Consider the following 24265-nt stretch of genomic DNA (forward strand, 5'->3'; position numbering starts at 1 on the left):
TTTGCCTATTTATTATGAGAAAATTATTATATGTAATATGTATATTTGAAATCAAAATGTACATTTATCAAATGTGTACTCATTCATTTTCTCTACAAAGGAAGACAATTAATCAAAACTTAAATAGCAAAATAACGAATTTTAGCTAATGAGAAAAATATATTAGACCAACCATTCTGACCACATAAATACATACATACATAAAGACAATTAGTAATTTTTATATTTTAATACTTTTTTCTATTTTCTAAAATGGAGGATGAACTCAAAACAAAATAAACTTGCATATTTTTTAATTTTCAAAATTAATAGCTATAAAAAATTACACTTTGTGGTAATCTAATGGTATACCGAATCTAGAGCGTGTACTACTGCCCCTAGACAACATTATTGATGCTATACCACTCGAAGCTACCTGGAGTACTACCCTTCCTACGTATGATCGAGTATAAGGTGTTCCAAATATATGTCTTTCCTATGCCATCATATCCATATAGAAAGAAAAATTCTCCCTACACCACTATCAATCACGACCATTATTTTTTCATAAATCATTCTTTGCTCATCTGTCAAAGAGGGATATAGATTCATTTCTTCCATATTGTAAAACATCTCTTCTAATATCAGTAGATTCTCTTAATCAGATATGACAGTTTCGTTTGATAACGACATGCTAGGAAAATTGGTTAAACTGGTGAAATTAGAAGCAACTTCTCAATTTCAACCAATGCTAAGTTTTTTATTTGATCATCTGTGAACTACAAATCTGTTAAATAAAAAGTCATTAGAAGAATGTAATATCCAAATCAAAACTATAAACGATAAATCGAAGACATATTCATAAATTATTTTTATTAAAAATTAATTAAAATTTTGAAAAAAAAGAATAAATGATTATTGAAAAAAAAAATTAAACTTGGGATATGTAATTGAAACTCAAATGTTTCTGACCATATACATACATACATAAAGACAATTAGTAATTTTTATATTTTAATATTTTTTCTATTTTCTAAAATGGAGGACGAACTCAAAATAAATTAAAGTTGCATTTTTTAATTTTCAAAATTAATAGCTATAAAAAAATTACACTTTGTGGCAATCTAATGGTATACCGAATTTAGAGTGTGTATCTGTGAACTGCAAATCCGTTAAAAAAATTCATTAGAACAATGTAATATCTAAATCAAAACTATAAACTATAAATCTTAGACATATTCATAAATTATTTTTATTGAAAATTAATTAAAAATTTTAAAAATAAAAGAATGAATGATTATTGAAAAAAAAATTAAACTTGGGATATGTAATTGAAACTCAAATGTTAACTAATTAGTATTTTGATGTATATGATCTGCATATGAATCTAAAATTCGTTGGAATAAGTTGATGTATATATTCTGCATATTAATGTAAAATTCGTTGGAGCATTATATTGTTATTAATTGTACAACTTGAAATTCAAAAAATGCATATTAATGTTATATTCGTTGGAGTAACTTACATATATTATATAAGTGATACCATTGATTGATTTTTATAGATTTATATATTATTGATTTTTATAAATATTTTAATAGATGGAGTTTGATTAGAGGTGGAGATTGATTAGAGATATTGAAAAATATAAGAATGAATGAGAATTGAGAAAAATTGAAATAAAGTGATTATATGCCGCCACGTAGGATAGAGTTTATTTTACTTTTATATATATATAGATTATTAAAATATAAAACATAAATCTTAATATGTTTCTAGATTGTAAAACAAGACTCTTTTATAGATATAAATCAAAATTTTGGGGGCTCTAGCCCCGTGCTTCAGCACTATTTTTAATAATTCAAAATGTAATTGATAGTACAAAAGTAATTTGAGTTTTAAAGAGATATTTAACCTTAATATAAATTAGTAAGATGGGATGATATATAACAACTAAAATGAACAACATAAGCAAGAATCATCAAAATCCATATATAAACGGTGAAGGAAATAACGATTAAATTTTCTTATGCAAGGAGTCAGGTGAGCTACTAAAACATGCAAACTGAGGGCAGTCATAAAATGTACGTTGCTACTACCATTCAACATCCAAATAGAGAGATATAATCAAAGTCCCAAATGCTGCCATAACCACTTGAAATCAACTAGCAACACAAAAATCTACAAAAAAAATAAAAATTAAGACACGACAAAACGAAATTAAGAAAGCTTTACCCTCTGCTATGATCTTGTTCCTAGCTCAGAAGAAGTCGTAGTCGAAAATCCCAGGTCCGTCATCGTTGAAGGATCCATAGCCACGAGGAGAAGAGTAGCCGTCGTAATATTCATCGTAATATTCATAATCACTATAATAGCTATGGTTCCCAAACAAGCCATGATATGTCACTCACCGAGTCATTAGGGAGTCTCAGATCTTTTATCTGCTCGCGGCATCTTTTCCCTAAATCCCCTCCAAGATCGAGATCAAAGCATTGTCGGATGTCAAGTGATTCGAGGCGTGGACAGCCATCAAGGATGGCTGCAAGCCCTTCATTCCGCATCTCATTAGCAAAAAGTTGAAGATGATGCAGATTAGGCATGCATTTTCCGATTGCTTCAGCATAACTATTCTGATCGAATCCATCAATATCATCATCATCATCATCATCTTCTGAATCTGGTGGAAGCCGGCACTTTGAACCATGTTCGTTATATGAGAATGATTTCAACTTTGGGCAAGAATTGCCAATAGCTTCAATGTGGTGACCTTCTATCCATGGGATCATAGTAAGGTGCAATTCTTCCAACTGTTCAAGTTTTCCAGCCGCTTCAACTAAAGGTTCTATATGTGCAGACATCTCATTGAAAGATACAAGTTTAAGACGTTTGAGATTTCGTGATCTGCCAAACAGCACATGATTAGACCAGATATTAATTATTTTTAGCTAGAAAATGATTCAGATGTAAAAGGAGCATATTATCACAAACATGTATTAACGCTTTCATCCAACATGATTACAAAGGAAGTTGTACAAATTAGAAAATGTTCAATGAAGCACAATATACTCTTCTTTTGATGATTGCCTTAGTGATACTAAGCACATGTTTTTAGCACTGAATTTCTGTTGGAGGTGTTTGGAACACAGGTAAACACAACTTCAAAGTGCAAGCAAAAAAGGTTCCAAACCAATAAAATTTCATTAAGAGAGATTGCAACTTCGAGTCACAATTGCTAAAAGGAGCCGTTTGAATACTTGCAAGAAGTTATTTCTTGTTCAAAGCAACGGCAAAACAAGAAAGGGCGAAAATTCTGAGAAAAAGAGAAAACTTTTTGATTTTTCAGTAGCTCACTCCCCTCTACTGTTAACACTCTATCTCCATTTCTGATTCTAACAAAGTGAATAGCAAAGGCCTTTCAAAATTCACAAAGCAAATACAACATGCCAAATCTCATGTCCACGCTAGAGTTGTAACTAGCTGAGCCTAATACTACACTATGTCCATTTTTGATAATGTATTACTCGAGTTTGATCTCAAGCTCCTAAAAGGTTCGTGCACTAGCTAGATTGAAGGTCCGCGAACAAATAAATCCAAACACGAACGTGAGTCAAACGAGGCGATGAGATCGGCTCGTTTGCTATTGAACGAGTTTTTTTCGAGCAGAGCCTCGAATAACTGTGCATTCAGAGAGCTAATCCAAGAGGCACTGCCAAATTTGAGCTTCAATTCAACCATTAAATAAAACAAATGATAATCAACGCGCATTTCAACAATAACACAAGCAGCTTTATAAAACCAGAACATCATATCATATATCCAGGAACAGTGATGCCTCAAATACAACTCGTTCAACAACGATGCAGCATCATGCTTCAAGTAATATCAAGAGCGCAGTAATATTTACCGATCGGCGACGTATTTTATCAGCTCCCCGTCGCCGAAGCAGTCGATGGTGAGGTCAACCAATTGCCCCTGGCTCCGATCCACTGCGCGGCGGCACAGGGCAGTGTAGTCCTCGTTCATATAGATATCATGAGGGTTGCACAAATCGATCACTCGCCACAGGGCGGGATCCTTGCAAACTTTCCACCAGGTTCTACACACTTGCTGCGCGTTCCTTAGCATCCTCTTCGCGCCCAACCTCTGCAGAATGTTGGCCGTTACATCTTCGGGAAGTTCGATCCACGGCGGCGGAGGGGCCGAGGATGAAGCAGCTGGCGCCGGAGCTTTCCTTTCAACCCGCCGTTTTCGTTTTCTGCTTTTCCTTCTTTCCATGGCGATTGAAAACGCAGAATGGGAAGGAGAGGAATTTGAAAAGGTTTGTTTATTATTTGGGTGAATATTTAGGCGGAAAATATATAAGGTCGTGTTTGGTCGCGTACGGCCCAAAAATAACGCCCAAAACCCGTAAAATTTGAGGTGGTTTCCTATTAAACCGATTTTTTTGTGCTAAAATTTTGCCTAAATTGTACTTAGATACAATGCATATATGTTTTTTTGTGCTAAAATTTTGCCTAAATTGTACTTAGATACAATGCATATATATCAATGAGGTAATCTTGGGTACACCCGGGCAGGGGCGGACGCAGATGGGTGCAAGGGGGTACAGCTGTACCCCAAAAAAAAAATTTTTTTTTTTAGTATATATACATAGTATAATATATTTAGATACAAAGGTTGGAGTGTTCCCTAAGCAACTTACAAGTTACACGCCTACAGACACCAAACACCAAATTAACATATTTTAACTCCCTTTCTCTAATCCCCATACCCCCAAAAAAATCCTAGCTCCGCCAAATTAACAAATTAACATAGTATAATCAATCCTTTACAACAATTCTTAATTAAATAAAAAAATTGAATGTACACATTTTGTATTTGGAATGCAGAGTTATTACTAATTATATTTGTATTTTAGTAAAAAAAAATGTCTAAAATATATTGAAGGCCTAAAAAAAATTTCTCGGGGGCTACCGCCCCCGAACCCCCGTAAAAGTTCAACCCCCTTAAAAAAATCCTGGCTCCGTCAATGTTTATAAGATTATTTTTTGCACCCCCAGTTTTTAAATCCTGGATCCGCCACTGCACCCGGGTGTACGTAACAACCAGATTATATCTTCACTAAAATTTTGACCCATATCCTGATTTGAATCCATATCCTGACCCAACCCATATAAATAACACTATTATGGATACAGATCAACCCGATTGTACGGTACACCCAAGTGTAACCCAGATTTTGTGTATACCAATTAATGATACATATACTGATCCGTCTTTAAAAAAATGGTACATATACTGATCCGTGTTGGGAATAAAGAATTTGGTTAAAATTGCAAAATATACGATATTAATAAATAAATAAATCTTCAAAACCTAATATCTAAAATTTACTATTATTCCGTACAAGTCTTAAAAATATTTATTACTCCATATTTTACAATTTTAGACTTAGATATGTAATATGGAGTAATATATTACTATCTTTGTTCTAACTAACTTGATCAATTTTTTTTGTCATCACAATTAAGTTGATCAATTTTCTTACATGGAATAAATATAAACAATGAAACATCTAATTACTTATTCATTTTATTGTCAAACACACTTAAAAATTATCTTAAATCACGTGTCGAAAAGAAATTGACCAATTAAACTAGGACATAAATATACTTTATTGCTTTGATTGGTGTTGAATTCGTTTTGATTTTATTATGTTCTTTTAGCAAGTAGTGGACTCACATTTTTTAAATTGGGAGTACAAACAAATAATCTAGTAAATCAATTCTTTATATTCTAATGGTATACCCTACTTGAACCAAATTAAATTTATAGTAGCATTTTCTTGAACTTTAGGTGACTCATTTTTAGAAGACTCACTTCTAGAGATTTCATTTTCTTTAACATAAATTGTGGGTTTTTTGTTATTCCTTTTAACTTTTTTCGATGTAGGTATTTCGTTATTCATTCTTATATTTAATACACAAATGTAATCATTCTAAAAGAAAACTAAAATTATTAGCAAATCATGAACAAGTTCGCACATCAAATAGGTAAAAATATACTCTCCTCGTTCTTATAAAAAGTATCAAATTTATCATTTTCATCAGTCCTCATAAAATGTATCCAATTTATTTTTTAGTAAATTTTTTCACTCACAATATATTCAACTACCTTATTAAAACTTGTGCTATTCATGTATGGTTATTTTCTATAAGGATAGGATAGATAGAGTAATTTGCAAATGAATTACTCATTTTAATATATACTTTATTTTTTTTTATTTATGTTGAATTCATTTTTATTTTATTATGTTCTCTTTGATTTGTCGGTTTCATTGGTCATTTAAAAGAACTAGTAAGCGTGTGATGATTGATTGGGAAATGCAGGAATCCAACTAGTCTATCAAATACATTGTACAGCGTCGTTTGTTAAATTGGTCGATTAATCTATATTAAATTTTTGAAATGCCATGTTAATTTTAATTTGAACGTAGTTTAATTTTTTTATATAAAATTGCTAGAGACATAAAATTTATTTATTTTCAAATAAAACTTTCAAAGTTCATAAAAAAAATCAAAATGAGTCCAAAATTTATATGTTTAGACGCTAATAACCTAATATTATTATTAATAGCAGACCATACATCAAAATTTGCACATGCCCTTAAACTGTTAAAACATAATCTCACATCTACATCCAATTCCAAAAAATCACTTAACTATAAGAATATTATACACTATCAGTAGATAGAGAAGCCATTCGAATAGGTGTTTAAAAGATAGGTTGATATATAACAACGAAAACGAACAACAAAAGCAAGAATCATCAAAATTTAAATCATATATAAATGGTGAAGAACATAACAATTAAATATTCTTATGCATAGAGTTAGATCAGCTACTAAAACATGCAAACTGAGGGCAGAGTCATAAGAGGCATATTGCTACTACCATTGATATCTCACTAGAGATAGAATCAAAGTCCCAAAATGCTGCCATAACCACTTGAAATCAACTAGCAACACAAAGACCTACAAGAAAAATTGGTGAGGAGTATTATTTGGCCATGTATCTTAAGCCATAAATCTAACAAACGAAATTAAGAAAGCTTTACCCTCTGCTATGCTATGATCTTGTTCCTAGCTCAGAAGAAGTCGTAGTCGAAAATCCCAGGTCCATCATCGTTGAAGAATCCGTAGCCACGAGGAGAAAAGTCATCGTTGAAGGATCCATAGCCAAGAGGAGAAAAGTAGTCGTCGTAATACTCATATTCAAAATCACCATAATAGCTATTATCATCATAGCAGTCGCTGTAACGTTCAAAATCCAATTCAGATGGTTCCCCAACAAGCCATGGTACATCACTAACCGAGTCATTAGGGAGCCTCAGATCTTTTATCTGCTCACGGCATCTTTTCCCTAAATCCCCTCCAAGATCGAGACCATAGCATTGCCGGATGTCAAGTGATTCGAGGCGTGGACAGCCATCAAGGATGGCTTCAAGTCCTTCGTTTTGCATCTCCTCATGTGCAAAAAGTTGAAGATGATGCAAATTAGGCATGCATTTCCCGATTGCTCTAGCATAAGTATTCCGATCAAATCCTTCACTGTAATAATCATCTTCTTCTGAATCTGGCATAAGCCGGATCTTTGAACCACGTTCGTTATATGAGAATGACTTCAACTTTGGGCAAGAATGGCCAATAGCTTCAATGTGGTGAGCTTCTATCCATGGAAACATAATAAGGTGCAATTCTTCCAACTGTTCAAGTTTTTCAACCGCCTGAATTAAAGGATCTGCAGACATCTCATCGCAAGATACGAGTTTAAGACGTTTGAGATTTCGTGATCTGTCAAAAAACACAAGATTAGACCAGATATTGAATTTTTTTAAGCTAGAAAATTATTCAGATGTAAATGAAGCATATTATCACAAACACGTATCAACGCTTTCATCCAACATGATTACAAAGGAAGTTGTACAAATTAGAAAATGTTCAATCAAGCACAATATATTCTTCTTTTGATGATTTCCTTGGTCATATTAAGCACATGTTTTTAGCACTGAATTTCTGTTGGTGGTGTTTGGAACACAGGTATATACTACAACTTCAAAGTGCAACCAAAAAAGGTTATAGACCAACAAGAATTCACTAACAGAGATTGCAACTTCAAGTCACAATTCATAGCAATGGCAAAACAAGAAATTGCGAAAATTCTGAGAAAAAGATAAAACTTTTTGATTTTTCAGTAGCTCACTCACCTACACTGTTAATACTCTATCTCCATTTCTAACAAAGTGAATAGCAAAGGCCTTTCACAATTCACAAAGCAAATACACATGCCAAATCTCATGACGAAGGTAGAGTTGTAAACTAGTTGAGCCGAAGACTACACTATTTCGACAAAAGGCTCGTGCACTGGCTAGATTGAAGATTCGTGAACAAATAAATCCAAACATGAACGTGAGTCAAACGAGACGATGAGATGAGATCGGCTTGTTTAGTATTGAACGAGCTTTTTTCGAGCAGAGCCTCGAATAGCTGTGCATTCACAGAGCTACTCCAAGAGGCACTGTCAAATTTGAGCTTTGAACCAAAACGAGACTCAATTCAATCATAAAAAAATAAAAGAAAACAAATGATAATGAACACGAATTTCAACAACAACACAAGCAGCTTTATTAAACTATAACATCATATCATATCATATCATATCCGCGAACAGTGATGCCTAAAATATAACTCGTTCAACAACGATGAATCATCAATCTTCAAGTAATATAAAGAGCGCAGTAACATTTACCGATCGGCGACATAGATTATCAGTTCCCCGTCGCCGAAGAAGTCAATGGTGAGGTCGACCAATTGCCCCTGGCTCCGATCCACGGCGCGGCGGCACATGGCATTGTAGTCCTCGAACATATTCATATCATCAATGTTGCACAAATCGATCACTCGCCACATGGCGGGATCCTTGCAAACTTTCCACCAGGTTCTACACACTTGCTGCGCGCTCCTCAGCATCGCCTCAGCGCCCAACCTCTGCAGAATGTTGGCCGTTACATCTCCGGGAAGTTCGATCCACGGCGGCGGCGGAGGGGGCGACGGTGAAGCAGCTGGCGCCGGCGCTTTCTTTTGAACCCACTGTTTTCGGATTCTGCATTTCCTTCTTCCCATGGCGATTGAAAACGCAGAATAGGGAGGAGAGGAATTTCAAAAGATTTGTTTATTATTTGGGTGAATATTTAGGCGGAAAATATATAAGGTCGTGTTTGGTCAAAAATATTTTTGGGTGGGATTACTCGCATAATATACCCCTAAAAAGTAAAAACCCTAAATTAGGGCCTAAATTGCGCTTTAGATACAATGCATAATTGCATATAACTCTTTAAGAAAAGATAGTATCTCTTGATTTCTTTTAGATTAGATATATCTTATTCAAAAAACATTATCTTTTATTTCAAATACATGGTCAATTAATGATACATATACTGATCCTTGTTGGGAATAAAGAATTTGTTTAAAATTGTAAAATATACGATGATAATAAATAAATAAATAAATCTAAACCAAAGATATAAAATTTAATATTATTCCATACAAGCCTGCAAAATATTTCTTTACCATATTTTGCTGTTATAGACTAAGATATGTAATATGGAGTAATATTTCTTTGAATTAGTGTTGAATTCGTTTTGATTTTTTTATGTTCTTTTTGCGATCGAGTGGCGGATCGAAGATTTTTAAATTGTGGATACCAAAGAATAATCTCATAAATAAATTCTTTATCTTCTAATGGTACACTAGTGTTATTTGAACCAATCAAATTCATGACATTTTCTTGAGCTTGAGGTGACTCATTTGTAGGAGAATCACCTCTCTTGATATTTCATTTTCTTGAACATAAATTGTGGGTTATTTGTCATTCCTTTTAATTTTTTTGATTGGGTATTTGACTATTTATTCCTATATTCAATACAAATAATTCTAAAAGAAATCTAAAATTATTAACAATCATGAAAAAGTTTGCATTTATAGAGTAGTGTATAATAACTAAATACGTGTAATAATTAAATTCATAGACTATAAAGCAAACAATTTAAGTAATCTCATTTTAAGAAAATAACACTAAATCATTAATATAATAAAAGTAAAAGACTTTAGTATAACAATTTTGGACTCTTCAAAGTTCAAAGTCCAAACAATATTATTATTAAGAGTTTATATTTAAATAGCTCAAAACTAAATACTAAAAAATCTTTAATTTAGCATCCCCTGCTGAATATTTTTTTGTGAATAAAGTTAACGAATTTTTGAAAAGAATTTAAAAGGAGAAAGAAAAGAGAGAAAAATTGGTGGAAAAACTTGAGAGTAGAAAGAATTGAGCGATAAAAAAAAAAAACACTCTCACCCCTAGACGATGGGGATTAAATTTTAATCATCTCTCTATAGACAAAGAAGCCATTCGAATAGTTGCTTGAAAGATGGGTTGATCATAAATTAAACTTATTATAAAATTGTTAGTGACATAAAATTTATGTAATTTCAAACAACTTGTAAAATTCGTGATAAAATCAAAATGACCTCAAAATTCGTATATTTTGACACTAATAATAATCCAATATAATATTAATAGTAGTACATCAAAATTTGCACATAACCCTTAAACATAATCTCATACCTGCATCCTGAAATTCCAAAATCATTATTCATTAACTATAAGAATATTTTATTAGGTGTTCGAATAGTGCTTGAAAGATACGTTGATATATATAACAACAAAAATGAAGAACAAAAGCAAGAATCATCAAATATTTAAACCATATATAAACAGTGAAGGACATAGCGATTAAATATTCTTATGCATAAAGTTAGGTGAAATTCCAAAAATGTATGTTGCTACTGCCATTGGTATCTCGCTAGAGAGAATCAAAGTCCCAAAAATGCAGCCATAACCACTTGAAATCAACTAGCTACACAAAAACCTGCAAAAAAATAGGTGAGGAGTATTATTTGGCAATGTATCTTAAGCCATAAATCTAACAAACGAAATTAAGAAAGCTTTACCCTCTGCTATGATCTTGTTCCTAGCTCAGAAGAAGTCGTAGTCGAAAATCCCAGGTCCGTCATCGTTGAAGAATCCGTAGCCAAGAGGAGAAAAGTCATCGTTGAAGGATTCATAGCCAAGAGGATTAGTGAAGTCGTCGTAAGATTCATAATCTAAATCTTCATAATAGTTACAGTAATCATAGTCGCCGTAACATTCATAATCCGATTCAGATGGTTCCTCAACAAGCCATGATGCATCACTAATCGAGTCATTAGGGAGTCTCAGATCTTTTATCTGCTCACGGCATCTTTTCCCTAAATCCCCTCTAAGATCGAGACCAAAGCATTGCCGGATGTCAAGTGATTCGAGGCGTGGACAGCCATCAAGGATGGCTTCAAGTCCTTCGTTTTGCATCTCCTCATGTGCAAAAAGTTGAAGATGATGCAAATTAGGCATGCATTTTCCGATTGCTCTAGCAGTAACATTCCGATCAAATCCTTCAATAATATCATCATCATCATCATCATCTTCCAAATCTGGCGGATGAGGGTACTTTGAACCACGTTCGTTATATGAGAATGATTTCAACTTAGGGCAAGAATTGCCAATAGCTTCAATCTGGTGAGGTGAAATCCATGGGAGCATAGTAAGGTGTAATTCTTCTAACTGTTCAAATTTTTCAATCGCTTGAACTAAAGGACCTCCAGACATCTGATGGCAAAATACAAGTTTAAGACGTTTGAGATTTCGTGATCTGCCAAACAGCACAAGATTAGACCAGATATTGATTTTTTTAAGCCAGAAAATGATTCAGATGTAAAAGGAGCATATTATCACAACAAGTATTAACGCTTTCATCCAACAGGATTACAAAGGAAGTCGTACAAATTAGAAAATGTTCAATCAAGCACAATATCCTCTTCTTTTGATGACTAACAAGATTTATTGCCTTAGTGATATTAAAATGAGAAATAAGCCTCTCGGCACATGTTTTACTGAATTTATGTTGGAGGTGTTTGGAACACAGGTAAATACAACTTCAAAAACCAACCAAAAAGGTTCCAGACCAACAAAATATCATTAAGAGAGATTGCAACTTCAAGTCACAAATGCTAAAAGGCGCCTTCAGAATACTTGCAAGAGGTTCTTTCTTTTTCAAAGCAACGGCGAAACAAAAAAAAGGGCGAAAATTCTAATAGAAAGAAAAAACTTTTTGATTTTTTAGTAGCTCATTCACCTCCACTGTCAACACTCTATCTCCATTTCTAACAAAGTGAATAGCAGAGGCCTTTCACAATTCACAGAGCAAATACAACATGCCAAATTTCATGTCCAAGACTCCAAGGTAGAGTTTAAAACTAGTCGAGCCGAATACTAGACGAGCTCAAGCTCGGCTAGTATGATGCTCGATAATGTCATATTCGAGTTTGAGCTCAAGCTTGGCTCATATTCGTATAAATAGTGTTCGAGCTTTCAGCTCGAGCTCATAAAAGGCTTGAGCAGTGGCTTGATTCAATCAAAAGAATCCAAAAATGTAGTAAACTGCCAAATTTGACAACGGCTTGTTTGCTATCAAACGATTTTTTTCCGAGCCAGTTTCTCTTGCGAGTAGCTCTGTTATTTACAAAGCTAGTCCAAGCCAACCACCGCCAAATTTGAGCTTTGAACCATAACAAGACTCAATTTTTCGATCATTAAAAAACAAAAAACAAATGATACAAAAAAATAAGATAATCAACGCGCAGTTCAACAACTACTCAAGCAGCCTTATAAAACTATAACATCATATCACATACGTGAACAGTGATGCCTCAAATATAACCCGTTTAACAACAATGAATCATCATTCTTCAAGTAATATCAAGAGCGGAGTAATATTTACCGATCGGCGATGTAGTTTATCAGTTCCCCGTCGCCAAAGTATTCAATGGTGAGGTCGACCAATTGCCCTTGGCTCCGATCCACTGCGTGGCGGCACATGGCAGTGTAATCCTCGTTTGAGATTTTGCGATATCTGAATGCAAGATACAAATTTAAGACGTTTGAGATTTCGTGAAAGGAGCATATTATCACAAACATGTATTTACGCTTTCATCCAACATGATTACAAAGGAATTAGGAAATGTTCAATGAAGCACAATATCCTCTTCTTTTGTACAAATAAGCCTATCAGCGCATGTTTTTAGCACTGAATTATGTTGGAGGTGTTTGAATACAACTTCAAAATGCAACAAAAAATGTTCCAGACCAACAAAATATCAATAAGAGAGATTGTAACTTTGAGTCACAATTGCTAAACGAAGGAGCCTTTCAAATACTTGCAAGAAGTTCTTTCTTGTTCAAAGCAACGACGAAACAAAACAGGGTGAAAATTCTGAGAGAAAGATAGAAGTAGAACTTTTTGAATTTTCAGTAGCTCACTCCCCTCCAATGTTAATACTCTATATCCATTTCTAACTAAGCAAATAGCAAAGGCCTTTCACAATTCAAAAAGCAAATGCAATATGCCAAATCTCATGTCCAAGGTAGAGTCGTAACCTAGGCAAGCTCGAGCTCAGCTAGTATGATACTCGATAATGTCATATTAGAGTTTGAGCTCAAGCTTGAATCATATTCGTATAAATGGTGTTCAAGCTCATAAAAGGCTAGTGCAGTGGCTTGATTTGAACAAACGAATCCGAACAAGTAGTAAACCGCAAGGCTTGAGACCGACTCCTTTACTAATTACTATCGAACGAGCTTTTTCCGAGCCGAGTCTCTCTTGCAAGTAGCTCTGTTCATTTACAGAACTAGTCCAAGGCAGGCACCGCCAAATTTGAGCTTTGAACGAAAACAACTCAAATTTTCCAATCACTCAAAAAAAGAAAACAAATGATAAAAAAAAAAATGATAATCTACGTGCATTTCAACAACTACACAAGCAGCTGTATAAAACAAAACATCATACCATATCCATGAACAGTGACGCCTCAAATATAAGTCGTTTAACAACGACAAATCATCATTCTTCAAGTAATATCAAGAGCGCAGTAATATATACCTATTGGCGACGTTGTTCATCAGTTTCCCTTTGCCCAAGGAGTCAATCGTCAGTTTCCCTTTGCCCAAGGAGTCAATCGTGAGGTCGACAAATTGCTCCACGCTCTGATCCACTGCACGGCGGCACATGGCAGTGAAGTCCATTTGTGACATTTCGTCATATCTGAATGCAAGATACAAGTTTAAGACGTTTGAGATATCATGATCTGCAAAGTGCACAAGATTAGACAATAACTAATTTTTTTAAGCTATAAAATGATTCAGATGTAAAAGGAGCATATTATCACAAACATATATTAACGCTTTCATCCAACAAGATTACAAAATGTTCAATCCAGCACAATATCCTCTTCTTTTGTACAAATAAGCCTCTCAGCACATGTTTTTAGCATTGAATTTATGTTAGAGGTGTTTGAAACACAGGCAAATACAACTTCAAAATGCAACCAAAAAGGTTCCAGACCAACAAAATATCATTAACAGAGATTGCAACTTCGAGTCACCATGGCTAAAAGGAGCCTTGTGAATACTTGCAAGAAGTTCTTTCTTGTTCAAAGCAACGACGAAACAAAAAAGGGTGAAAATTCTGAGAGAGAGATAGAACTTTTTGATTTTTCAGTAGCTCACTATCCTCTAGTGTTAACACTCTATCTCCATTACTAACTAAGAGAATAGCAAAGACCTTTCACAATTCACAAAGCAAATGCAACATGCCAAATCGCATGTCCAGGGTAGAGTTGCAAACTAGCTGAGCCGAATACTAGACGAGCTCGAGCTCAGCTAGTATGATACTCGATAATGCCATATTCGAGTTTGAGCTCAAGCTTATATTCATATAAATAGTGTTCGAGCTCTCAGCTCGAGCTCATAAAAGGCTTGTGCAGTGGCTTGATTCGAACAAACGAATCCGAACATGTAGTACACCGAGGCTTGAGATAATCGAACGATTTTTCTTCCGATCGTACGAGTAGGAGTAGCTCTGAACCAAAAATAATAATAATAAAATATGATAATGAACGCGCATTTCAACAACAACACAAGCAGCATTATAAAACTATAACATCATATCATATCCATGAACATCAAGAGCGCAGTAATATCTACCGATCGGCGACGTAGTTTAGCAGTTCATCGTTGCCGAAGGGGTCAATGGCGAGGTCGACCAATTGCCTCTGGTTCCAATCGACTTCGGGGCGGCACATAGACATGGCAGTGTACGTATCGATCATACGAGGGTAGTGCAAAACGATCACTCGCCACATGGCGGGATCCTTGCAAACTTTCCACCAGGTACTACACACTCGCTGCGCGCTCCTCAGCATCCCCACCGCGCCCAACCTCTGCAGAATGTTGGCCGTTACATCTCCGGGAAGTTCGATCCACGGCGGCGAAGGGGGCGAGGACGAAGCAGCTGGCGCCGCCGCCGGAGTTTTCTTTGGAACCCACTGTTTTCGGATTCTGCTTTTCCTGTTGGCCGTTACATCTCTGGCAAGTTCGATCGACGGCGGAGGAGGGGCCGAGGATGAAGCAGCTGGCGCCGGCGCCGGAGTTTTCTTTGGAACCCACTGTTTTAGGTTTCTGCTTTTCCTCCTTCCCATGGCGATTGAAAACGCAGAATAATGGTAAGGAGAGGATTTTGAAAAGGTTTGTTTATTTGGGTGAATATTTAGGGGCAAAGTATTTAAGGCCGTGTTTGGTAGTGTACGGCCCATTTTTTTTTGGATGGGATTAGTCGCATAATATAAGCCCAAAAACACCAAAATTTTACCTAGATTGCATTAGATACAATGAATAGAGACCAATTATCGTCTCTCTATTTCAAATACATGATCCTCAGTTCTTGTATTTTAGATTTATCTGATTCTGAAAAACATATCTTTTATTTCAAATACATGATCAACAAATGATACGCATACTGATCCTTGTTGGGAATAAAGAATTTGGTCTATAATTGCAAAATATACCATAATCAAAAAAGATATTTTCAAAGCCTAAGATATAAATTTACTAGTATTCCGCACAAGCCTGAAAAATATTTAATTATTACATTTTATAGTTATAGACTAAGATATATAATATATTAATATATTTATTTTATTTCTTTGATTGATGTGAATCCATTTTGATTTTATTATATTTTTGGATTGTGGTCGAAATTTAAAGTACCCACTTTGATTACTCATCTTATAAAATTACCCACCCATATAAGATGTCTTATAAAACTACCCACTTTGCAATTGATGGTGATAGGTTTGCATAGTTTTCCGTAAAAGTTCTTACACTTTTCTTACACAAGTACAATTGTGTAAGATAATGTGTAAAAGAGGTAGTTAAATATGACTCTAAATCTGAGGACACGTTAAAATAATAACAATTGTTGGATAAAAAATTTATAGAATCATATATTATGCGCGGTTACTGAGTAGCGGCTATGAATTTCCGCCGGCTAATTACGCCATTTGTTTCAACATATTTTTTTGTTGCATAATATACATAATAGTAAAATTTTTAGTCCTCTTACTAATGTTTTTATAACACAAACGTAACCTAATTTTTTTATAACTTTTCAAACATAAAGTATACATACATTGTGAAAGTGACGTGAGTTGGGCATTTATTGTCTTTTCATCAGATTTTGAACCAAATCCATTGTGAAAGTGACGTGAGTTGGACTCATTACAAAAAACCAAGCATGTCAGGCTTTGACTTTTTGACTTTGGATTTGGGTGGGTAGTTTTGTAAGACATGTTATAAAAGTGGGTAGATTCCTCTATTCACAGTTTGGATAAATTTGATTATCAAAATTTGAAGTTAGGTTCGGTTGGCATGAATCCAGCATCTCACAGTTACATGTGTACCAATATGTCTCATAATTAAATCGATTATTTTAATATTTTTTATAAAAATAAAATTTATCATAATATTATGAATTATAATTAATTTTTATTTCAACAAATTAAAATTTTAAAAATTATAGGAGTATACCATATCTTTGAATTTATAAACTTATTATTAGCTAATAAAAGTAAAATTAAATAATAAAAAATAATTATATAACCTAATTAAATGGAATAAGCTCTAATTAATAATCATAAATTTAAATTAAATCATACAAAATTAAAATTGAAATCATAAAATGGAACATCAAATGTGATACATTGAATTTCAATCCATATTGGCTTAAAAAAACATTGATCGGTTTAATTGGCCATTTAATTTAATTTTATTTTGATTAATTGGGTTTAGAATCGACCCATATGAAATGCTCACCCTTAGATAGCGGGGATTAAATTTTAAACATCCTCTTTAAATATATAACAAGTTGTGTCTAATAGTTCAAGATGTAATTGATAGTGTGCAAATAATTTGAATTTTTAAAATAATTATTATTTTAATATAAAGTAGAGGTGGTAATATTATTGAAAATGCTTTTTTGAAAAAGAAAAAAAAAAACCATATCAAATCAAATTTTTAAAAAACATGAAGGAAAAAAGTCATGATTGGGAAATGGAGGAATCCAACTATATTTATCTATCGAAGTTAAAAATTAAACTATAGCCTCTCACACTTTCCCAAAAAATGCGGCAAATATTAACCGCCCAAAAATTCCCCGCTCTTCCTTTCCTCTTCATCAGACATATAAATACAGAAACAAGGAGAGAGAGAGAGAGACAGAGAGGAGGAGAGAGAGAGAGACAGAACGAGAGGGCTTGGCATGCCAAGCGCTCTCTCTTAGCTGCATCTCTCAGCAATACATGTAGAAAAAAGAAGATAACATTTTATCTTCTCTTTTGTGGCCTCTGTTTTACCTCATTCCCCTTGATCACCCCTATCATGATTTTGTGTTCATATTGAAAAGAACAAAAAAAAAAAAAATCCTTGCATTCTTGGGTACATCATATTTTGAGGAAATGAGAAACGAGGATCGATCAAATTCAGCTCCTGAATTTGCCCCGATTATATACGAACAGCAATACGATGATTCTGGTTTAGATGGTAACAAAAAAAAAAAAAAAATCATGCATGCATGCATTAAGGTTGATAATATGTAAGTAAATATTTGATTTTGATTGATTTTGTGTGGGTGCAGGGGCAGCAGCACCTATAAAGCTGTTGCTAAAGCTAATCCAAGATCACAAAGATGCCTGCGGCAAAGGGCAAAGCGACAGCAGGAGAATGCTGAGGGTGGCCACGATGATGACAATCTTGGACACTGTTCGGACAAGGATCCAAAAATGCCAATCATTTGGCAATAAGACGAGCGAATCCGCCCTGAGGCGGTGCAACACCGACCTCCGGCTGAGCCAGCCGCCCAAGGACAAGAAGGGCAGAGTCGAGGCGGTGGCGGATGAGAAGGAGAAGCTGAGGAGGGAGCTGAGCGCGTGCACTGCAGCCAGGAAGCGGCTGGAGATGATGTGCTCGAGCTTGGGGAAGGAGAAGGAGATCATGGCCGCGGAGCTTTCCAGGAAGGCGCACGAGCTGTCCGAGATGGAGGAGCTCATGCACGGCCTCAAGGCGCAGAATGAGAACTTGGTGAGGAAAGTGCAGGAATGTGTAGGGGGGGAATCGGAAGGGAGCATGGATTTGGAAGAGCAGAACAAGTTCCTCAGGGAGATGCTCGTGAGGTCACACGAGGGGTACCAATCGATGAAGGAGAAGCTCGGCCAAGCACGGGAAGAGAACGTGGCATTGTGTAACACCATAGATGAGATGAGGGAGAAGATTGAGTCGAGCTTGAGCAGAGTGCAGAGGTTGAAGGAACACGTGGTGGCCAGCAGTTCGTCGGTTGATGCTGATGAAGATATAGAGAGTTTGGAGAATGTGTTTGAGCATTTCCAGACAATGGTTGCAAAGCATGATAAGAAGCAAGGAGTTTTCGAAGAAGAAGAAGAAACAAGTTAGGACAAGGAGAGGATTGTGTGTGGAATACTATGATGTTTCTCTTCAGTTCTCACATGGTTTATCTTTTGCTATAAATGGCAGTGTCATTACGATTTACGAAGATGTAAACAGGTGGAAAAAGGTACCTTAGAGGAGATTTCTTGAACGTAGCATTCCCAACTAGAGAGATATATGGCTAAGAACCTGTAACCAATGTGAATATGTGAATATGATACTGCATTTTGGCAAGGATGATATTTTTGTTTTAGCAACTTTGTTTTATATATATATATATAAATGAACACTTACCAAAGTTCACAAGAGAAAATTGGAGGCAATAATGGTGCATAAATAACCTATTTTTTGTCATAATCATTAGTGGGATAGGTGATCAGACACAACTATTTACTAACTGCTTGCAGTTTGTAACCTGCAATCGAATTCATGATCCATGAATTGCTAGCTATCAGGGCTCCAGTGGAAGAGGCTAAAGCTTCTGCGCGTGTACGTCTCTGGTCCATGACTGAACTTCCACTGGATGGCTTGCATTGTTCAGGAAGCTCGACACTGTAAATGATGAAGCTCGTCTCAGAGCTTCCGTTTGATGCAGCTGTCTGGTCTCCTGCAACGGGTTTCCTGTTTAGAACTTTTCCTCCAGCAGCAATCACAAGATCATGAAGATATCCTCTGTACGAAGGCACGAAATCTCCCATGAAATAGAATGTGTAACCATCAAATAGTTTTGGTTGCTGCAAAATCAAAGAAAGTGGAAATCATGTGAATAACTTGGAAATAAGAAATGGTGAAGAGGGTAGATCAGAAGCGAAAAATTAACCTTGTTTAGAAGTCTTAATCTTCCAAGCTTTGGTCCATCACTGATTCCATGAATGTCGACTGAGATCTCAAACTGCTCCTCATCAACTATCTCTCCAGCTTCAATGCAAGCTTTGATCCCTGAATCAGTGGAAACAAATGAACGACATGAAATAAAAATAACCAAATAGATTGAAGTTGCAACATAGAAATTTTTGAAATATGTTTGGAACTTCTAATAAAGAATATACAGTCAATTCAAATTCAGTTGTACATAGAAAATTACTCACACTTAACACTCAAAATCCATTTTCCTTCCAAGACACCCATTAAAAATTTGAGTGTCCGTCTGCATGCCCCGTTCTCATCTGTAGACGCAATTACATGGGTGACAGTCGAGTCCCAGTTCTTCAGAATCGGTACTCCAGACAAGTTTTCAAATTCAGTAACAATTTCCTAAATTTACACCATAGAGATTATATATAAAAATATTATCCTCTGATTTTATACAGAATAATAAATAAAGTAATTAATGGTTTATTTACTTTCTCTGCATTGGTGAGAGCTGAACAGCAGAAAACCAAATCCCTGAACTTCTTCTGGGACTTCCAGTGAGAAGGTGAACTATCTTTGCATTCTTCCTTGGTTTTCACTTTATCTTGACGGAGGCAAGATTTTCTGGGGGGAAGTAAAAAAGAAAAGAAAAGAAAATCATGATATAAACAACTCTGAAAGAGGAATAGTCAATCTGGAAGCTGCACAATGTCAATATACACATTTGCTGGAAATCAGAACAAACCTTTCAGCAGAAGATTTACTTTTCTTCCTTGATTGAGATTGAGGCATATCAATAGGCAGTTGAGATGATTTATGAATTGGACATAGAATAACAAAGTTTTCCTGTCACATATTGAAAACCACAACATTAATTACATTTTTTTTCCCCAGATTTCAAGAAATAGTTGTTAGTTTATACTTACAGAATCCCATCGACATTCTGGAGTCAACCTAGCACAAGGAACATGAAAGCTCTTGCGACAACTCTTCTCATAACACCCAAGAGCAGCTCCCTTGATGCCACAGCAACAGCATCTAATTCTTCGACTTCTAGACAGTTCATTTTCAAGGTTGACAGCAGTATCATCTTCGAAATACACATTAGGCGCCCTACAAAAGATGGACAACCTTATTTTGCTATGTATTACAATGAAAATAGCAAATTAAACTCTACCTCAACAACTTCCATAACTATCTAATCAGTTGGAAGACACAAAGAGCTCTCAAATTAGTTTAGCAGTAAATCTTTAAATTAGTAATTTGATGACTACACTAACAAAGCATAAACAAATAAATAGTAGCCTGAGACAGCAAGTTGATGAAGCAAACTACATAAAGTTTATTAATCCACCACCACCTTAGTTGCTATACTAGAAAATTGTGCAGAAAGTGTTCCAAATGTCATACCATTCTGCACAATTCTTGTGAACGTGTATAGCAGCATTCTTTCTTGCATCATCTATCACCAACTTCCCACTGACGTAGTGAACCATGATCCCTGAAGCCTGATTTCAGTAACAAACCACATACACAAAAATATTACCTGTCTTGGATAATTAATAAACATGTAACACAAATAATAAAGCATAAGCAATATATCAAAAGACAGATATACCTCTGACTCTTCAGATGATTGACAGAAAGCACAATGAATTGTACGTGGAGATGTATTGCATTTTAGCAAAGTATGCCCACTGAGGGAGGAAGTTGATTTATCAACTTTTGATGGAGTTTTCATGTCCGATCGATCACTTTCAACTTGAATCTCTTGAAATGATTGATCTCTGGTTGCATCCTTTTCATTAGCACCTAAAGCTTTACCATCATGGTTGTCATTGCATATGCTCTCAACAGAGAATTTAACTTTCTTTAAAGAACTTGGCTGCGCCTTTCTACATGTTCTTCCATCCTTCCTTTTGATGCATCTATCTGAAATTTCTTCATTAGTTCCTGGTGGATGCAGATTAGTATGCCTCTCGGAAATCAACCCCTCTTTGTCTTGATCAGTATCTAAGCATTTTTTTGTTTTTTCTTTACTACCAGATTTTGGTAGCTGAGTTGGTTTTTTAGAGTTTTTGTTGTCTTCACCACTCTTCTTTGACTTTGTACGTCCTTTGTTGCTATTTCCACTATTTTCTGAAGGTGAAACATGAGTGAATGCCACACCCTTACCATTTTCTAGAGGCTCTCCCCCATCAGATAATGATATAACATTTTTCTCTTGAACACAGGCATCAGAGAGAACCATTTTGCCTTTTCTGGATTTTCCTTTTTGAATCAATCGGGTGTCTTTATTGCCCTCTTGCATATCTTGATAAATTACATTGCCTAATCCAGCATCGACTGCAGATACTTTAGAAATCCTTTTAGCTTTCTTGTCTTTTTCAGGCTCATTTGAATTGGCTTTCTTATTAGAAGTTCTCATTCTGCCTTTGCTTTCAGAAGTTTCTGTCCTCTTACGCTTGCCTACTGTGCTCTTAGGTCTGTTCTGTGGACCAGCAGTTTCTGTTGGGGTAGCCTCTACACTTTTTAAGGCCACATCCTCTTCAGCAGTGTGTTCTTCAAGCTACACCAACATAATTAGATCAAACTTGGTAAATAACAGATTGTTGAAATAGTAAAAATTGTTACGTACCTGTATTGTTGGTGGACTTGAACAAAGTTCAGGAGAGCAAGGCCTTTGTGTCCAATCAAACATTTCACTATCAATGAAATCTGCATTGTTTGATAATTTACAAGTTCCTCTCTGCATAAAGCAAAAATGAAATATAAAAATAGTGTGTTGCCAAGAAGAATAATAGAATCAATCAGGCAATAGCAGACTATTAACAAATTTCATAATCCTAATTACTATACCATCGGTTCATAATCATTGATATTAAAAGCTGTATCTGGGGGGAGCAAACCTCATCATCTGAATCTTTGATGTCGCTGAAGCAAGGAGCTTCTGGCGGTGTATACATGACCGAATTGTCATCTGTCTGCTGAGTTGATTTCTCCATGTCCTCTTGCTCTCTCAGCCAGAAAAATGGAGGTAATTTCGGTCCCCCATTTTCACATATAGAAGGCACATCATTTTGTAAAACAGGACTGCTTTTAGTTTCATTTCTGTTGATTTCAGCAATTCCATCTTTCAGCTTGCCTTGCTTCATGTCAGTCCTTGTACTTGTATGTGGTGATACCTGAACCCTTTTCTTTGTAGGAAAAACTGATGCGCTTTTTGATCCTTTCCTTTGATGTTGTTTCCGATTCCCAAATTCTGAAACTTCTAGTTTTGTTTGGACATTATTTTGGACTTCATTTACATTAACACCAGTTTTATCATTTTTGTTCCCTATAAATGAGGCAAACAATGAATTTATGGCAGGACAACATATAGAGGCAGGTTTGTCAATAAGTTATCTAATGTAAAAATATGGAAAATTGCCATACATTAACCAACAGAATAGTAGATCATTACCAGAAGGTCCAGTCGAAGCTTCAGTTTGCGTGACGAAAATACTGACTCCAGATGCTACTTCCATGCTTTTGTAAACGCTAACCAAGTTATCCATATGAGGAGCAGGCCTAATTTCTGCTAAATGAAAACAAAAAATGTAAGCAATCTATATACAACAAGTCATGAATTCATCCACAACTAATATGGTTTAGCTGTCATGACATAAGTAGAATACCTTAATGTATTGTATCAAGATGAACAATATCATACTATCTCACAAGTACAGTGACACATCTCACGAAAAAAATAGTGATAAATTCTAATGCCAACCTAACATGTGAATAATCTCCTGGTAAAAGTTTCAAAAATCATTCAACAGGCAACCTTCAAATGAGAAAATGTTGCATCGTGTACGGTAGCACAATTGAGAAAATAACATGCCAATCAAAAGTAAAACGTATATACCTCTTCGCCGATATGGAACTTTACAAACAGGACAACTCGATGCTGCTTTCATGGATTTCTCGATACACGAACTGCATCAATTAGAAAACACTATATAATAGGCAGCAAAAACATGTTGAAATCAACCCTAAATACACAAAAAACTTATTCGCATGAACTAAATGGCTTACTTGCAAAATACATGATTGCAGGTGAGTGAAACAGCTGAATTAAATAGACTCAAACTGTAGACAGAGGAAAATAAGGATCAATTAACGATCTGAAATTCCAGACCGTGAAAAAGAAGAGATTAACAATTTCAATTGAGAATAATGAAACCGTATGAAAATTATCACCATATAGGGCACTTGAGCTCCCTTCCCATCCTTTCCAAATGCGATGCGTCCGCCATTATTCTCTTCCGATTCTCTCGCTATCCCTATTTCTCTTTGGGAGTGATGAACACTGTTGTGTGTGAGTATCTGAGAAGTTAATAGAGTTCGTGTTTGTTTTTGAATTATTTACTGAGCCGCGCCAAAAAAAATAAAAATAAATTCGG

The 24265-nt window shown here is 35.2% G+C and overlaps 5 protein-coding genes across 8 annotated transcripts; 1 reads left to right on the forward strand and 4 right to left on the reverse strand.

Moving 5' to 3' along the window:
- Positions 1-2057: 2057 nt before the first annotated feature.
- Positions 2058-4452, reverse strand: LOC130985143 (putative F-box/LRR-repeat protein 23). The gene is made up of 2 exons (XM_057907945.1): positions 3884-4452; positions 2058-2880 (listed from the first exon to the last, which is right to left on the reverse strand). The coding sequence occupies exons 1-2, from the start codon at positions 4252-4254 to the stop codon at positions 2355-2357; spliced, it is 897 nt and encodes a 298-aa protein (XP_057763928.1). The 5' UTR covers positions 4255-4452; the 3' UTR covers positions 2058-2354.
- A 2350-nt stretch (positions 4453-6802) lies between these two features.
- On the reverse strand, positions 6803-9300 carry LOC130985145 (putative F-box/LRR-repeat protein 23). 2 transcript variants are annotated; one of them, XM_057907947.1, is made up of 3 exons: positions 8787-9300; positions 7096-7831; positions 6803-7012 (listed from the first exon to the last, which is right to left on the reverse strand). In XM_057907947.1, the coding sequence occupies exons 1-2, from the start codon at positions 9158-9160 to the stop codon at positions 7126-7128; spliced, it is 1080 nt and encodes a 359-aa protein (XP_057763930.1). In that variant the 5' UTR covers positions 9161-9300; the 3' UTR covers positions 6803-7012; positions 7096-7125. The 2 variants fall into 2 exon arrangements, with proteins under 2 accessions (XP_057763930.1, XP_057763931.1); XM_057907948.1 differs by having other exon boundaries at positions 6803-7831; positions 8787-9256.
- Positions 9301-10768: 1468 nt separating this feature from the next.
- Positions 10769-15777, reverse strand: LOC130985146 (F-box protein SKIP19-like). 3 transcript variants are annotated; one of them, XM_057907950.1, is made up of 6 exons: positions 15177-15739; positions 14123-14235; positions 14074-14092; positions 12916-13047; positions 11051-11787; positions 10769-10968 (listed from the first exon to the last, which is right to left on the reverse strand). In XM_057907950.1, the coding sequence occupies exons 1-5, from the start codon at positions 15668-15670 to the stop codon at positions 11076-11078; spliced, it is 1470 nt and encodes a 489-aa protein (XP_057763933.1). In that variant the 5' UTR covers positions 15671-15739; the 3' UTR covers positions 10769-10968; positions 11051-11075. The 3 variants fall into 3 exon arrangements, with proteins under 3 accessions (XP_057763933.1, XP_057763932.1, XP_057763934.1); XM_057907949.1 differs by having other exon boundaries at positions 14074-14235; positions 15177-15777; XM_057907951.1 differs by lacking the exons at positions 14074-14092; positions 14123-14235.
- A 1953-nt stretch (positions 15778-17730) lies between these two features.
- LOC130985150 (uncharacterized) lies at positions 17731-19221 on the forward strand. The gene is made up of 2 exons (XM_057907955.1): positions 17731-18068; positions 18163-19221. The coding sequence occupies exons 1-2, from the start codon at positions 17984-17986 to the stop codon at positions 18972-18974; spliced, it is 897 nt and encodes a 298-aa protein (XP_057763938.1). The 5' UTR covers positions 17731-17983; the 3' UTR covers positions 18975-19221.
- A 60-nt stretch (positions 19222-19281) lies between these two features.
- Positions 19282-24219, reverse strand: LOC130985147 (protein BREAST CANCER SUSCEPTIBILITY 1 homolog). The gene is made up of 14 exons (XM_057907952.1): positions 24063-24219; positions 23898-23951; positions 23728-23798; positions 23284-23397; positions 22730-23157; positions 22459-22569; positions 21439-22389; positions 21231-21328; positions 20747-20933; positions 20566-20666; positions 20312-20444; positions 20057-20222; positions 19789-19907; positions 19282-19702 (listed from the first exon to the last, which is right to left on the reverse strand). Exons 1-14 carry the CDS (start codon positions 24116-24118, stop codon positions 19355-19357), a joined length of 2937 nt encoding a protein of 978 aa, XP_057763935.1. The 5' UTR covers positions 24119-24219; the 3' UTR covers positions 19282-19354.
- Positions 24220-24265: the final 46 nt, after the last annotated feature.

This window comes from Salvia miltiorrhiza, chromosome 5 (genome assembly GCF_028751815.1).
Source record: "Salvia miltiorrhiza cultivar Shanhuang (shh) chromosome 5, IMPLAD_Smil_shh, whole genome shotgun sequence".
NCBI classification, from domain to species: Eukaryota; Viridiplantae; Streptophyta; class Magnoliopsida; order Lamiales; family Lamiaceae; genus Salvia; species Salvia miltiorrhiza.

Coding starts and splice junctions, on each gene's coding strand:
- LOC130985147 (XM_057907952.1), bottom strand. CDS start 24,118: ATGGCGGACGCATCGCATTTGGAAAGGATGGGAAGGGAGCTCAAGTGC. Junction 20,445..20,565: donor AGTAAATCTTCTGCTGAAAG/GTTTGTTCTGAT, acceptor ACTTCCCCCCAG/AAAATCTTGCCTCCGTCAAG. Junction 19,908..20,056: donor ATGGATTTTGAGTGTTAAGT/GTGAGTAATTTT, acceptor CCACTGATTCAG/GGATCAAAGCTTGCATTGAA.
- LOC130985143 (XM_057907945.1), bottom strand. CDS start 4,254: ATGGAAAGAAGGAAAAGCAGAAAACGAAAACGGCGGGTTGAAAGGAAA. Junction 2,881..3,883: donor ATAAAATACGTCGCCGATCG/GTAAATATTACT, acceptor GCTGTTTGGCAG/ATCACGAAATCTCAAACGTC.
- LOC130985146 (XM_057907949.1), bottom strand. CDS start 15,670: ATGGGAAGGAGGAAAAGCAGAAACCTAAAACAGTGGGTTCCAAAGAAA. Junction 14,236..15,176: donor CTAAACTACGTCGCCGATCG/GTAGATATTACT, acceptor TCTTGCATTCAG/ATATGACGAAATGTCACAAA. Junction 13,048..14,073: donor ATGAACAACGTCGCCAATAG/GTATATATTACT, acceptor TCTTGCATTCAG/ATATCGCAAAATCTCAAACG.
- LOC130985145 (XM_057907947.1), bottom strand. CDS start 9,160: ATGGGAAGAAGGAAATGCAGAATCCGAAAACAGTGGGTTCAAAAGAAA. Junction 7,832..8,786: donor ATAATCTATGTCGCCGATCG/GTAAATGTTACT, acceptor GTTTTTTGACAG/ATCACGAAATCTCAAACGTC.
- LOC130985150 (XM_057907955.1), top strand. CDS start 17,984: ATGAGAAACGAGGATCGATCAAATTCAGCTCCTGAATTTGCCCCGATT. Junction 18,069..18,162: donor CGATGATTCTGGTTTAGATG/GTAACAAAAAAA, acceptor GTGTGGGTGCAG/GGGCAGCAGCACCTATAAAG.